Source organism: Rhodnius prolixus, unplaced genomic scaffold, assembly GCF_049639745.1.
Source record: "Rhodnius prolixus isolate KJV_2025 unplaced genomic scaffold, Rpr scaffold_6, whole genome shotgun sequence".
Taxonomy (NCBI): Eukaryota; Metazoa; Arthropoda; class Insecta; order Hemiptera; family Reduviidae; genus Rhodnius; species Rhodnius prolixus.
Genome location: NW_027411634.1, coordinates 18,535,662 through 18,551,980, shown reverse-complemented (window position 1 = coordinate 18,551,980; position 16,319 = coordinate 18,535,662). Strand labels below are relative to the sequence as shown.

Here is a 16,319-nt window from a genome sequence, read left to right as displayed (position 1 = left end):
AATAGTTGTAGGGATCTTTTTATAAAAACGTTTAGAAAAATCCTTGTGGAATGGATTCACAAGTTCTCTTGGTTGCACAATATCCAGGAGAACGAAATAAGATTGTAGACGTTGCTGAAGTCTAGCGAAAATACTTCATGAACTGGTAGAAACTAATAATAACTTGTCTTTTATAAAATTTTATCAGGATAACTACCAAAATATGAGTTGCCCATACTAAGACAAAACAGTACATTCTTGACAGAAGTAAACAGTACCTGTAAGATATTAGGATGTTCCGGTTTATAGATTTAACAACAAATTGTAACATATTGCCCTTAGATCATTTAAACTTCTTGTGATTATTTGAATTCGAGATTATTTGTGCATTCATTCGTGCACATGAATTTAATCTTTTATGCAAAATCTACTACCTCGCATCAAATAGAAATCTAAATATTTTTAACTTTGTAATAGTACCTAAAGCATAATTGTTTTTTCTTAATTCTTCGCTGTATCTTTTGCTTTAAGAATTGGGAATGAAGAAATTATGTGAATGAAAAGGAAAATAAGAAAAATTAATTAGAAATTAAATTAATGAAAACCAGAAACATGGTGTAATTCAAGTATGCTGGAGAACTTAGTTACGACAAAAAAAAAAGACTTGAATAATCATAATTATGTATCTTTTATTGTGCGATTTCTATAACTAAAACAGATTTTGACAAAACAAATAAAATATTCTTTTTTCACAAAATTTTCAGGAATCAATAAATAAATCCTCACTTTAAAACACAAATTTTTAAAAACTGTATAAAGCAAAAGACTGTTACAATGTAAAAAATTATAAATAAATTACATCTTTATAAAAATAATAACTTAAAAACAAAATAAAATATTAATCTTAATAAATACTACATGGCAAATCCTAAGACACTTTACATTTGGTTATGTGTCCAAGCTAGATAATTTCAGTTTTATCCAGAACATTAGTTTTATATAATTTTGAAAATAAAATCAAAACAGAATTAAGTCATTAGTAGTAGTGTGCTAAAATAGGATGTTTAAGTACGTAGTTGGAGCCAATGAGCCTTTAATGCTTTACTGCACTTAATGGGAAACGCTATAACTAACTGCTCACAGGTGGACGAAGCACTAAGCAGACTCCAGACACTTAAAACCAGACTTAGAAGAAGAAGAAAAATGTATTATTGGTCCAGAGAGTAGAAGTGAACCTCTGTTTCGTTCATCGGTATAAACTATTATTTTAATAAAGTTATTAAACTACTCTAACAGAAGTAGCTTTCTTATCTTGGAAACATCATCAATATTTAGATTTAATCATTTTTTTTATCATTGATATTGGTAAACACATCTCAACTTATGAACAGTATTCATATTTAATGTAATTACGAATTAATTAATAATCTATCAAATACAAAGTTTCCGAAAGTATAAAATATCAGAAGCCAAATATAAATATAATTTTTTACTAAACAAATAAAAAATTGAAAGGAATTAAAAGGTTTTATTTTAAACTTAGTAAAACAAAGGCAATATTATCTATAAACTCTGTAAAGCTTTGTGTTCCTTGTTCGATAAGAATGAACAAAAAAATTATTTCTACATAAGTTCCTAGAGGAAAAGGTATTCCGATCATGTATGAAAAGAAAGTGTTCCAACAATAAGAACTGTGGACGAAGAATTAGTAAGCCAAAGTTATGTGTTCTATCAGAAAAATATTATTTATTCAAAGGAAATTCTACCAATTTTTTTAAAAAACGAGATTTTAGATTACGAAATGGTGAAGTATAGAAAATTGACAATTAAATTTAAGGGCTTATTGATTTTTTTAAGGATAGTATCTGTAGAATCCACTTACCAGAACCTCACATAGTGAAATAACGAATGGCAAGCAGACCGAAAGGGTATAATTTCTATCAGGTAATCATGATTTTATTTTATAGCCACAGATATTTCTTGTAAAGTTGCTACTAGTTTTGGAAGTCAGAAAAATGGAGGCATACAGGACAAGGTACTAGCCATCTAGCCGTCTGTAGGCGGTAATTGCCTTTCCTTCTTGGGATGATGAGTATTCTTGTTTTGTTTTTTAGGCTTTTGTGCGAGTTTTTAACGAAGGTACTGGTTCTGAGTGTTAGAATTTATGGATATTGAAGCCTACGAATAGACCGCAGTTGACTAGGGAGGAGAAGTCTTACCTAAAGAGAACAATTTCAGATCAGCAGTTTGCTTTACCAAACGTAGGTGGGTGAACTCTTTCATTCTTTTGAGATGAATGTTGTGGGTTCATGATGTATACGAAATATAAAATGTTGTTAAAGAAACATTTTCCAATAAATATGCCTAATCCTATAAGTTATTTTTAAATAATGAAACAAATTGAGTATTAAAGATAATTTGATCTACTAATATTTTATAATAATCTTATTGTAATAAATAATACCAACAAATAATACTGAAAAAAATAAGCAAACAAATCTAAATCTACATAAAAAAAGAATTATTTCATAAATTCGTTGAAAAAATATATCCAAGGATGAATACTTAAAATTTTCACGGTTCAACTGAGTATAACAGTTGGTAAACATTTACTTATTCGTATGTTTGATTCAGTATATGGTACAACTGGAATTGCATATTGTACAGTTTATATCAGATTATGGAAGGAATAAGCCAATCAGTCTTAAATTGCATATTAAGACCATTTTGATTTTTTTTCGTTACAATAAGAAATAAATTTTTTTTAATTTTAAACAGTTAAAATAATAATAATAGATTGACTAGACCAGAGCAATACATTTTAAGCTATCTTAAATTTAAAAAACCTCAATCGCAAACAATAATTATATTTTTACATTACAAAATATATTTTATTGTTTTATTAATAACAAGAAAATAATAAATAAAAAAGATTAATTAATAATTAGTAGTACTCTTACTACTATTACAGTAAAATCGTACAGATTTTTTTTCTTTAAAATTTCGCAGGAAATATCAATTTAAGTACTCTTGAGCCGAAAAGATGTTTGCAATGGTCTGTGGGTGTATGAGGTCAGTAAAAGTCAAAAGCGGAAAATTAAGGCAAGTTTTAATTTGATAAATCGACTCATTGCCACATTGTGACCTATAACAGTAAATTAGGGCAAAATCTATATTTATTTAAAATATATTCCTAAGAAAATCCTTTTTAAGGCATTTCTAAAAAAGTGGATTAAATCCCCTTGTAAGTATGATTTTAGAGTAATGTGTCTGTAAAATATTAATAAGAATTAAACACATAGCTATTATTTCAAATATGAAGAAAAACAGATTAAAGGAAGGGCCACTTTACTGAAAAAAACTTGTTTTTAGCGTTCTATTAGAATATTAAAATACTGTGGTTTATTAGAGTGGAAATATTTGATTCAAGCAAACGGATGCATTAGTTTTTTTCAATGGGCACATCGGCTCAGAGAACCTTCTCCACTCACTTTTTGTCTAATTACCATTCCTCTTCACCGAAAATTATTGATCTCTCTAACGGTTGTGCACTGTATTTGATAATAGGAAAAATTATTCAATACTGACATAACAATTCTTCAAATATATACATAAATAAACTCAAATTATACTTAATTAGAAACATTAGTTAAATTATAAATGAAAAGTAACAACTACAAGTTAAAACAAATAAATCAAAGTACAAATAACTTTTATAAGTAAAATAGTAAAATATATATATATTTTTACAAAAAAAATTATTAAAAGAATTCAAGAGCTAAGAAAATATAAACCAACTTTTCTTTAAGATGGCTATGACTTCACTCATAGTAAAACTACCCCGAACCATCGTAGTAATGATGCCAAAAAACCAAAATAACTTATCTGGTCTATTTCGAAAATACATGGATCAGTATTCTATAGAGAAGCAATGTCGTACGAAGCGCCAGGAGATCTCACAAAGTATATGATGATATTTGAAAATCTGAAAGATTGGAGAGCTTGCAGCTCTCTCTAAGGACGACGAGATTCTCCGGATAATTAAACCATTTCAGAGCTTGGCCACTTTTTACCATTTATATAGTATTATATATATAATCCTAGCTATATCTGTATTATGTATTGTCAATGCATTTTAAGTGTTGAAACAGCAAACGTCCGAGGAATTACTACAGCTAGCCATCTTAACTGTATATTACTTACAACTAACGAATTAGCGCAGGAATCAAATCCAATTAAAAGCATTAGAAGTAATCATGAATAGGAAAACTACAATAAATGATGCGAACTGAGAATGCAATTGGATATTTACATCTATCTATATTATTAGAAAAATATCAACATTCCTTTTCTTTTATTAATTTTGTATATAGAATTGTTAATTTCAACCAATATATCTCTGAAACATAAACAATTTAACTATCACAACAATAAATTCTGGCTAAATAAACATTTTGAACCATTAACTGCAACATATATATTTTTTCTCTTTAGGTCAATCAAAAAGGCTTTATGGCTAAAAAGCCAATGCAAAAAAGTCAACGTGCTTTTTTTAATGTTCATTTTTAGTATAAATATAAATATTTTTCACTCATGAATTAATTTTAATTTTAAAACATTAAAGGTAGTTTTTTTATAAAACAAGCAATAAAAATAAGTTATTTAATCCTTTCATGACCTACATGCAATGAGGCAGTGATACTGTACTTATTTTTTTATTGTTTCAAAATCCAAGCCTATCAGTTCATAATTCAAATATTTATATTTTTTATTATTTATTTATTATTAGCGGGCGGAAATGATAACTGAATAAGGTTTCCTTCTGACCATAAAAGGAAAACTTTAGGAATTATTTATTAGGAGTAACATTTAATGATTGAAAATTATATTTTAGTTAAACAAGATTAAACTTAAAAATTGGTTCGTATGGCAGAGGATTAACATTACTAAATATATAAATTTTTCTTTTGGCTGGTAATTAAATGTAACTGTTTGATGGTAATAAAATAACAGGTTTTTCCAGCACTCAAATCCAATACAATATTTTTTGAAGATTGGTTTATGTCTCTATAATAGAACCATGAATAAAACAGAGCTAAGTCAGCTCTTAAAAAGCTCCATTCAGCAATTTTTAGAAAAACTGATATGCACAATTTAAATTGTTTAGATAGGTTGTAACTGTTTAGTTTTGGTCCTAATATACACATCTGAAGTAAAAATTAGATTTTTTTTTTTGTATTCATTAATAATTCGCAAAGTTCAGATTATAATTTTTTTTTTTAAATTTCAGTGATATAATTTTCTTATTTCTTTTAAATAGTTTTGTAATTGAGATAATTCATCGTTTCCTGAATTGGCTTCAGAATAAAATTAAAGTACATGAGCCACTGGTTTGCCATTCTTTATAGAAATAATTATTTGGAAATAGAAGCAATTTAACTATTACTTCCTTTTCAACCAAGGAAGAGCTAAGATTTATTTTAGATAGAGCTTAGGCTATATAAACTTATTGATTGTTAATGTATCAGATAAAAGATATCTGGTTACAAATAAACCAGATTACATATTTGTAATGTGAAAACTTACCAAACCAAAACTAGATTTGTACGTTAACGATCGAAGCTTAAGTAAAACATTAGAATCGTTTTAGAGCACTACCAAATACATATAAAATGATGTCAAGGTAATCAAAATAGAAATTACGGAAATTATTATCAGAAATCTCTTTGTAGAAAAATATACTGAATGGCATTATTATTTTTTTTTTATAACAAGTTAAAGAAGTTTTTTATTTCGTTCGTGGAAAACAAAAATTGGTATTTCTTTATCTGGCTAATATTCCTACAAGTGCAGGAAGTTTATTTTTGGGATGCTCCGTTAACACTTAACATTTACAATAAAGGCTAAAAAAAGGAAATAACACTTTTAAAATTGCAAAGACCAGTTCAATTATACTTTTTCTCAAAAAATTACTGTACATGCGCTTTTAATTCTCAAAATTGGTGCACATATTTGGCATACATACCTGGCAATTATTAAGTTTTTGGCCTGTGTAAATACACATCCACATCACTTAAGTATTCAACCAAAATTGATTGAAAAAAATCAGAATTATTAAGATTTTAAGAAGTAAATTAAATTTTAGCAACAAACGAATTAACACTGCAATACGATCTACGATCTGCCTATAGGAAGATTAAATATCTAATTTTTGCAATATAAAGAGGTGAACTTAGAAATCTTATTAAAGAAAGAAAGAATGGCAAACTCTGTGTTTCGTTTTAAGCACGAAAATAAACTAAGCTGATGTGAAAAATTAACACTCTAATAATCTGAATCTATCGAATAAAAATAAAAAATCACAGGCTGCTGGCAATATTGACACTTTTAATCATTAAAACTACTTAAAATTAACTGCATTGCTCGGTTATTATACTTAAAAATGGAAGGGTAAAAATTAAAGGATTACAATCTATATCGAGCTGAATGTCACCAAATAAATGTCTCAAATGATTTTTATGTTGTCGAGTACACATAAAATGTCGATGAAAATATCAAAAGTAAACATTAAAAGTACTAAAATTTTTAAGTATTTCTTTCCAGATGTGAAAAAATTGCACATAAAATTAATAAATTTTATCTCCAATTAAAAAAATACTTTGAAACTGGGAAAGAAATTATTCAATAAATTTAATATCACACGTTCTTTCTTTTTTCAAATTCTTGCAAGCTTTTTCTTTATGTACATGAAAGAGATTAATGAATTTGTATTTAAGATCATTTTTTGTAACTTTTGAGTTTTTTTTATTAAAAATAATTATCCCCACACCATTTTGAAACTTCCTTATTTCTTTTGATTACAAGAAAAAAAATTATTTATTTATCTTGATGTATTTTAAACAAATATTTTAAATCTTAAAAAAAAAATCATTCTCTCAATATTTTTTATGACCAATAATATTAAGTATCAAATATAATTTTTTATATAAAATACTCCTCTTGATTTATGTTTCATTATAAAATTTATATAAGATTTAATTTTGATTAACAATAAAACAACGGTATGACGGATGAGCAATTTGTGTTAAAAATGCAGTGTTGGCGAAACACTTTTTATAGTGTTTTCCCCAATATGCACTTGATATTTTTTTCTGGAAGAATTGATAATTAAACTTACGTTACAGCTTAAATTTAATTAAGTTCTTCATACAGTTATTCCTCCTTCTTCTGATTCAATATCATTTGCAGCTGTGGCTGAATCAGCAGCAATCTTCTCCTGCAAAATAAGACTTAATTCTATAACTTAAACTAAAACTTTCATTTGTAAAGATGGGTTTTTTATTGGACTATGATGACAAGAGCAGCATTACATAATTAGAGCATGGACCTACAAATTAAATCCAAAAAATAGTTACATCAGTCGAAATAAAGTTAAAATAAAATATAATTGTGAATTACTTTCAGCAACCTCTCATCTAATTATGGAAATTAAGAAACTGCATACTCTATTTACTTAATTTGACATGAAATACCAATTTCAAGTTTATTATTCCCCAGCTCTTTACATTCTATAATTGCTTCATACTACTTTCCATATTTACTTCTACTTGTAACTACAAAAATCTTCACATTAATTAGGTTTTCCACTTGTTTTTATGTTAATCATTCTCCAATTGCGTAGGTAGTACTTAGGTTATAAATAAAATATGTGGTACCTGGAGAAATGCGTCATACTCTAAGTAACCAGCAAAAAAATATCGTATTGGAAAGACAAAAAAGTAATATAAAAACCCAAAAAGATCACCGTTTTCGATATAGGTTTCTGAATTTTTCAAACAATATAAAAAAAAAAAAATTGAAAGGATACAATTTTTGTAAACCATCGTTTGCAAATTAACAAAGTAAATCAATTAGGCAGACAAAAATTGTTAGTAAAAAATCAAAATTTGTAAAAACCAACCTTATGTGGAAATCTGCCATAGAGATATATAAGCCAAAGGAAAAAACTAAGGGTTATCATAGATGGAAGAAATGCAGTACACTTTACCAGCAATGGATATCCCATATACCTGGAATTCATCTTCATGTCGTCTAAAACATTAGTTTTACAATATTTCATTTTAATATTTTCAAAAAAAACCTAAAGGAAATAATCAACTAAAAATATTACACTGACGCAGAACAGAAACAAAAAGAATTGTTAAAATAATATAATACTGTATTAATTAATGAAAGAACTAAATACATTAATTTACAATTGATATAAACAATGAGAGATTAGTTTAAATACGGGAATACTTCTGTAATACAAGAAAAAATTTACATTTTGGTCACTTACTCTTATTATAAGGAAGCCCAGTAGTTTCATTAATTCTAGCCCTTGCTTCAAACGTCCAATCTGAGGAGTTACCAGACTGAAGAACCACAGGATCTAAAATTGTATGGATCTTGCGATTTTCTCCTAAAAATCGCGAATTAATTACCTTTTTATTTTCGATTCAATAGAACTTTATAGATGGATAACAAAAATATACTTGGAACTTAATTGTGTAATTTTAATAATAAAACAATACTTACCAATGTATTGCCCAAATTTATCTGGTGTATAAAATATTTGATTTTTCCACATATTCAGATCCAATAACATGACCATGAAAATAACTCCATAGCTGAACCACTTTCCTAAGAAATAGTTGATAAATTTAGATGTCTAGGTTAATGTTATTAAGTAATTAAATATTATTAACTTACCAGTTAGATTAACTTCAGCATACTTCCATTCTAAGGTGGCCACAGAAAAGCCAGGTAAATTTATATGCACAGTTGTAGTAAAGTGTGGAAAATCCCAATCTTGCATCATGATTACCAAATCCAAGACAAGAATAAATGATGCAAGGAAGGCTCGAGACAATTCTGTAACAAATATTATACAATTTTAATTAAAGAAAATTACCACAAGTTAAGAGAATGATTATTGCTTAAAAACGAAGTTTTAAAAAGTGGAATAACGCAACTACAGAGGTATAAACAATCATAAGTTTTAAGGTTGAATCTGTTGTGTCTGTGATAATTTTGTCATATTGTAAATGTGAATAGTGACGTCAATAGTAAATTTCTTTAGCTCTGGAAAGAAAATGTATACTTAGACAATTTTGAATTTTCGACGTAATATTAATATACTAATACACTACCTGTACTTGCAACGAAGTCTTGATTGAGAGTGTCCCAAGAGATTAGATCACCAACAATAAGTGTAACCACAAAAGCAGAGCCTAAAGCTGAACCAACCCAAAATATTAGAATACGAGGGATATTAGATTTTCGCCATAATCTGCGCAAAGCTGGAGCCCAATCAGGATATAAAGAATCTTGTAACATGACGTCAGTCACCATTAACCATGTAACGAGGTCGCCTAGCCAGGTACCACAAGCAGCTGCTTTCATTACTCTAAAATAACATTAAAGTAGAAACAATTCCTTTAATTTTCACTTATGGTAAAAGTAAGCTAACAAACATATCATACTTAAAATCATTATATTTAAGACTAGCAGAGTCACCAAAAAAGCAACCGTACTCAACAATTTATGTTCTAAGGTTTTGGAGTTTTAGTTCCACTTTCTTTTAATGCTTTAAGAGAAATTAAATTTATTATTATTATAAACATGTCTAAAGTTTCAAAACTGTGATCGGTTTGGTGACCACGTTCACATGAATTTGGATTAATGAAGAATAAATGATCGAAAAAAAGTTTTATCCAGATGTTACTTAAGAATAAAAACTACCACAAAAAATAATAATAACCGAAAAAGCCTAACAAAAATTGAGTTCTGTAGAATCAATATACAAGAAAAAATAAAAATGAAAATTCTAATACACCAATATGATAATTGTGTAAATACATACATTCTCATTAATACAGAAAAATTAAATTAGGAATTAGTCCTGGCAAGCTGAAGTTGGAAAATATGATGAAAAAGCCATTTTTTTAAAAAAATAAGGCTAGAGGCGACGCATGAGCCCCATACTGGCAAGGAGATCCAGAAAGAAGTGGTATGAATGAAGGATTTATTGTATACTGCAGTCGCATGAGAATGTAAAGGATGAGAGCGGGAATAGCGTTAGTGCATAGAGGATTTGAAGAGTTAAAGACCACAAGTGTTTGGATTTAGTGTGGAATAAACCGCGATGAAATTCAGGGAAAAGCCAGTTTAACAATTTGAGTAAGTGATGTGAACAACTCGGGGTATTCAGAAAATAAATTTTCCAGAAGCAAGGACTAATTTTCAAACAAGAATGCTTCTATTCAGGTCCTACGCATATTTTAGTGAAATGAGAAGTAAGACAACTTAGCAAAATATGCACTGCTATCCTGAACATATGTTAGCGTTTCTCTTGACCTATTTTAGTGAAAATTTCAGGAATGTAATCAGAGATGAACACTTCACAACTTGATTTTTCAAGAGAATTAGCTCTTGTCAAGAGAAATGGTGGTTGTCCGCAATCAAAAACGCTGATTGGTGTTCTCAGCAGAACTAATAATTCCGTAGTTTACATGCAACTCTCAGACTGTTGGATGGATCCCTAATTGTACATTTTCCTTTAAGGGATATTACCCATACCAGCCGACTTTTGTAGAATTCATGAACTAGAAACACTCACTGAGTCAACATTGAGTTTTAGACATGAAGATTGTCTAGGATAAGGCAGACTTTTCAGGATCTCTAATCGGAACTGGTTAGAGGTAGCAGAGCTTGGGCTATTTTCCTTAAAGGATCTATCTATCCTATTTATGCAAACAGATGAACTTAAGTTGTAGGACTTAGTGCCTCCCCAATAATGAATAACATAAGTCACATTAATGCGTTAATAGTACACTCTTTGTAAAACCTGTAAGTTTTATTACATGTTCAGTTCACAATTAATATTTAAATTTATATTATACATACGCAGAGTTAGTTAGTCCCATTCTGCTATCAATTCTATAGTTTGGTTTGTTGTAGAATATCAGAAGAATAAGGTTGTATACATGGGAAAATAAGTACAAAGAAAGTATTACCGTCAGAAACATCGCAATCCACGATCCCTGCAAATGATATGCAAATATTTCTTGTAAAGTTGACAAATATTTTGTAAACTAAATAAAATGTACTAATGAATTCAACTGACCTGTTCATCTCTAAACATTTTAAGTCTGAGATATTTTCCAAACACAATGCTATGAATAAAAAGTTTACCCATTACTAGACCACAAAATATTGCAAGAATCCACATTAATACCTGCAATAAAAGAAGTGTTAAGAGACAATATACCGTTATTCTCATCCTGAAAAAAGGAAGCCGAATAAACAACACTAAATATATTCAAGATTTTTTTTTGCCAGCAGTGGTAGAAGCAAGTAAATAAAAGCCACAAATAAGAAGTTAACACTCAATATGGTTTTTCCATACCAAATACCAAATTATAGGTTAACGTACAGGAAACCCAAGAAAATAAATAAATTTATGTAGTTCTGGCCATGAAAGTGCGACAAAGAACACAAAATTTGTATTAATTTCGACTAATCAAAAAAATTTACCTTAATCAATGCCCATCTCCAGTCGGGCGGATACTTGGTGCAAACAAAACTGAAGACATTTCCAACCATTGGTATAACTGATTCTGTAAATAAATTTAAAAGTTGCTTATATTATAATAGAAAACTAGGATTATCTTTTTAGTGGGTTCAGATAATGTAATATTAGTTTTACCTGTATGACTATGTGATATTGGATCTTCAGCAAATAGAAGAAAGTTACAAAATATAACTAAAAGTGTTGTAAATAACCGTAAGTAAGGATGTTGGAAACAATATCGTAAATCTTTAGTATCTAGACCAGCTAGGGTTGTGATAGGTAAGGGAATGTTCTGTTCTCTGTAGCAGCTTTCACTGCCAGCTATGTTCGCATTATCGCCCTTCGCACCGTTTCTTACAGCAAGACTACGTCGACGTTGAAGAGATACACTCTCCTCCCAGGAGCTTGGTTTACGCTGTAATAAATTATTTTTTTAATTAAAACAAAAAAAAGGTGATAATAATTTCAAAGCACCAGTTTTCAAGTTAAACAAAATACATACAACAGCATTCAGTTTTCTGTTTATCTTTGTTTGATTATTGTTATCTACTGCTGCCCAAATTGCAGCAAGTGAAGTCCTAGAGCCACCTCCTTTTGTTAGGAGAGGCTGTAGAACTCTCAGCTCACCACCTCTTTCTGAAAGCACATATTATTTATTTAATTTTATGCAAAATAAAATTTAAAAAAAGTATACTAGATGGCTTAAACATATGGGTTCGGAAAGAAGAGCAATTCGAAGATTTACTAAAAACCCAAGAGGTCGCAGGTACTAGGGAAGACTTGGAATGCAAAGATAAATGCTGTCTAGGATGGTCTCTACAAAAATGAGTATAAGAAGATCAGAAGAAAGAGATCAATCTGTATAATAACAGCACTTTGAAGACCAAAGTCAAAAAAAGGACTGTGGACTACTGCGTCATTCACCCGATTCGAATCATGGTTTCCTCTTTACATTTGAATTTGTAAGTCCAAAAAGACTCCTTCAATCAATTTTTGTGGTAAAATATTTTTAATAAAAGTAATTATCACCGGGGGGTCCGAATTTCGGGTTAAAACCTTAGAGCTGAACGCGTCATAGTACCTAAATTTCCTCTATTTTCAGGAACATCTTTATTTGAAATGGAATGGATCGTACAAAAGAATGTATATGTAGATATGTAAATAATTATGACGAATAGGATTTGTTTTATTGAAAACAGACCAATTCCTACTTATATAAATTTGGTGGATATTTTTTTCAATTGCATATTAAGAAAATATTGGTTAATATTCCGTTCAGACTTCGGGACGAACTAACTATAAACCTAATTAGCAGTCTAGAAAACAAATTTTTTAAGAAAATAATCAACCTTAGGCTTGTTAGGCGTGCCATTGAAAATAAAAAATATTAAGGCTAAGCTAAATGAAGACTCACCCAAAATGTTGTCGTGATCATGACTATAAAATCTAGTGACTTTCAGATTTCTTCTTTGTTCTCTTACACTAAATTGGTGATGTAGGGAGGAAGATGGACGCAATGGAATGACTAGAGATGGAGTAGAGTTAGATCCAGCATAACCAACTCTCTGAAATTAAAGAATAAAATATAGTAATTACGTTCAAGAATGGTGAAAACTGATGGAAAATTATGGCTTACAATGCATTCAGTGATGGTTCATTCATCAATAAAATCATGCTTCATTATTATTATTAATTATTATAAAAAGTACAATATTTAAAGACAAACCTTTTTTGGAAGATGGGTGTTCAATTCGGAATCAACCACCAGGGAACTGCGAGTACTGTCAATGTAGCTAGCCTGTTCTGCCGCCTGGGTCCAGAAATCCGATCCAGTTCTTACATGTGTCTTTTTTGGACCACCATGCCTTTGGGCAAGATCAAAGCTTGCGTTTCGATTCAATGCTCTGATTTCTCTTCCATTAGTAACACTTTTGCTATTGCTGCTTACCGATACTCGCTCATCGAGTTCAGATTCACGGTCGCCCATACTCCCATCACACTAACTCATCACAATCTCACCGTTCATGTACATTACAAAAATATATTTATTTATTATAATTATTTTATAGAAGAGATAAAATAACTTTTTAAAATTTAGTTTTTTTTTTTTTTTTAAATAAGTAGAAAAAAATTGATCCCTGAACAAACAAGCGTTAAGGCAGAGTCGGTTCGTGCAAGTACCTAGTGTTGATATAGCAATAGAAGCGTAAAATAAAGTCGTCCAATCAGCCAATACCAGTAGGAGAAGAGGCTAGGTGATAATGGTAGATATGAAGAGGAGTCATGACGACATTACTATCGGCGTGCTGTAAGAGCACACTACTGTTTGTCCACTTCTTAATTGTTTTATCACCATCATAGGAGCCTAAAACACAAATAAAAAAGTTATAAACTTCGAGTTATTACTCTATCGATGCTAATAATTTTTAATAAATTATAAACCTTTTAGGCCGTTTTAATTAAAAGCACTTATTACTGTTTACTACCACTGTTGTTTTTAACGAACATTTTATAGCCACTTTTAGGGTGGACAATCACAATCAATTAGCGGTCATCAATTTTTTAGAAAATCCAAAGCAAAAGGCCACAAGTTATGGATATATTTATTTTATTTTATTTTTAACTAAAAAGTAGTTTTCAATTAATTAAATTGTGTGTTATTCCGTTATTTTACTATTCCCAAAATTAATTATATACTATTCTTATTTATTTCTGTACATAGGTTCCGGCATTTTATCAAACCATCGGTAAGTATCCTCACTAATTTTCAGGATCATTACATTTCATTTTTTAAATTTTACATATCATCCTCAATATCATTAATATATTTAAGCAGTAAACGTTATTTTTATATATTTTTATTAATAATTTTAATTTTGTTAATTCTTTATTTATATTTGAGATGAGAATAAATTGATTTTTGGAAATTAATATGTAATTATATTGTTCTATACTTCTCAAATTTGAAAACTTGATGAAAAAACATTTCTTTGAGAGAAAGATGAATAATAGTTGCCACTTTAGTATCTAAAATTTCGGTCACACATCATCAATGATTAGAGGATTAGATGTAAGATGTACACAAGACTGACAGAAGTGAGGACAGTAAAAACCAAATCATCTACAACCTATAGGGTTTATTTCAACCAAATCTGACAAAATTTGGATTATCTATTTTAGTCCTTCGAATCAATGTTACAAATTTAAAATTGTTTTACGTCCTGAATTAACTAACTGTCAACTCTTGTCAAAAGCTCCTTTCAATTTTAAGCAATCTCCTGGAAGAACAATAATGAAAAGATTAAAAATTAAACGAAGGATTTACAAAGTGCAAATCACAATAACCATAAGACAACCATTCGTAGAAATATAAAGATTGTTTTGAAAGAGCTAAGAGGAGAGACGAGAGGACCATGTTGAAAACGGGTGTAATCGAAATGAGACTGAAAAGTGGCAAATTCTGGGCAGTTGAACGGACACGAAAGCTTATCAATAAGATATTATACCAAATAGACAAACAAATCTAACAAGTAGTAAATATTAGGACATGTTAAAGAGGTAAGTTAGCCAAATTCTACTCTAGAGTAGAAAGGCTTAATATCCTTTCGATATAAATCCCTACTGCAACCACACTGGCTCCATCTTCAATGTAGACAACCAGTGCTCAAAAGTGTTTAATGCTACTAGGGAAGTAACAGGAGTGTACGAGAACCAAGTTCAAGAAATGAGTGAATTGTGATTCAATCAACGGGCTCTTCAGGCGCAGGCTTAAGTTATTGGTAAAAAAAACTCGAAGAACTGAATAAATATTACAAGGAATAAAATCTCTTCTAGGTGAATGAATGTTTTAGAGATGTCCAATGCTACAGAAGAAGCTTCAGAACCTAAGAAAATATTTTAATAAACTACAATAAACCAAAGTTAATGAAATAATAAGCTTCTTTCGAACAATTTCTTAACTAAATCACTAGTTAATTTTTATAATTGAACCATCAGAAAATCTTTCGGTTCTTAAAAATATAGTATAAAGTTCTTTTTTTAAACAAAAAAATTTCTTTTTTATACATTTTATTGAACCTTTGATAAATTAAAGGAGAAATCCATATAATTTTTAATTCAGATGTTAATTACACACAAAAAATTTAAATCTTACAATAGTACCTTTCTACCTGTGTTCGAATTTATTTATGCAAGCACTACAAAATAATGACTGCCAGAAATACGCTTAATTTTTGGTATACCACGATAAAATTACGATAAGTTGTGTTTAAATGTGCTTTTTACTTGTTTTCTCCGACAATCATCGTTTCTCCCTCGAACAACATTTACAAAACAGACTTGATAATATAAACAATTGAGTCCTTTAGCGAAAGAAAAGATATTGAACGTTTTAGATGAAATAGCCCACAATTAGATAACTTATTACATAATTGAATTCATTAGAAGTTAGAAAAATTAATATAATTTTTTTATATTTTTTTGCCCGAGGTGTATGAATATAAATATGAACTTACCCCAGTACGAAACAGAAGGAACATTGGCAGAAGCTAAGCTATTAGCATTTTATATGGAAGGTTGGAAATGCGAATACTATTAGTTAATAAACTAAGCAAATATTACTGCCCACAAAAGAAAAAAACGCATATCAGGAAAAAAAGTTCCTGAATTTATTTATGATCTTCTGCGTCAAAAATTATCATTTTACTTTACTCGTCACTGTTTTTTG

At 29.2% G+C, this 16,319-nt stretch overlaps 1 protein-coding gene across 3 annotated transcripts; it reads right to left on the bottom strand.

Annotated features, from left to right (window-relative positions):
• Positions 1-648: 648 nt before the first annotated feature.
• On the bottom strand, positions 649-16,319 carry LOC141460783 (transmembrane protein 117-like). Of its 3 annotated transcripts, none has more exons than XM_074141096.1 (14): positions 16,108-16,319; positions 13,320-13,958; positions 13,008-13,158; positions 12,096-12,229; positions 11,729-12,008; positions 11,557-11,639; positions 11,147-11,257; positions 10,927-11,063; positions 9,171-9,427; positions 8,731-8,892; positions 8,557-8,661; positions 8,318-8,440; positions 7,940-8,070; positions 649-7,255 (listed from the first exon to the last, which is right to left on the bottom strand). In XM_074141096.1, the coding sequence occupies exons 2-14, from the start codon at positions 13,578-13,580 to the stop codon at positions 7,184-7,186; spliced, it is 2,007 nt and encodes a 668-aa protein (XP_073997197.1). In that variant the 5' UTR covers positions 13,581-13,958; positions 16,108-16,319; the 3' UTR covers positions 649-7,183. The 3 variants fall into 3 exon arrangements, with proteins under 3 accessions (XP_073997197.1, XP_073997199.1, XP_073997198.1); XM_074141098.1 differs by lacking the exon at positions 16,108-16,319 and adding an exon at positions 15,755-16,018; XM_074141097.1 differs by lacking the exon at positions 16,108-16,319 and adding an exon at positions 14,036-14,193.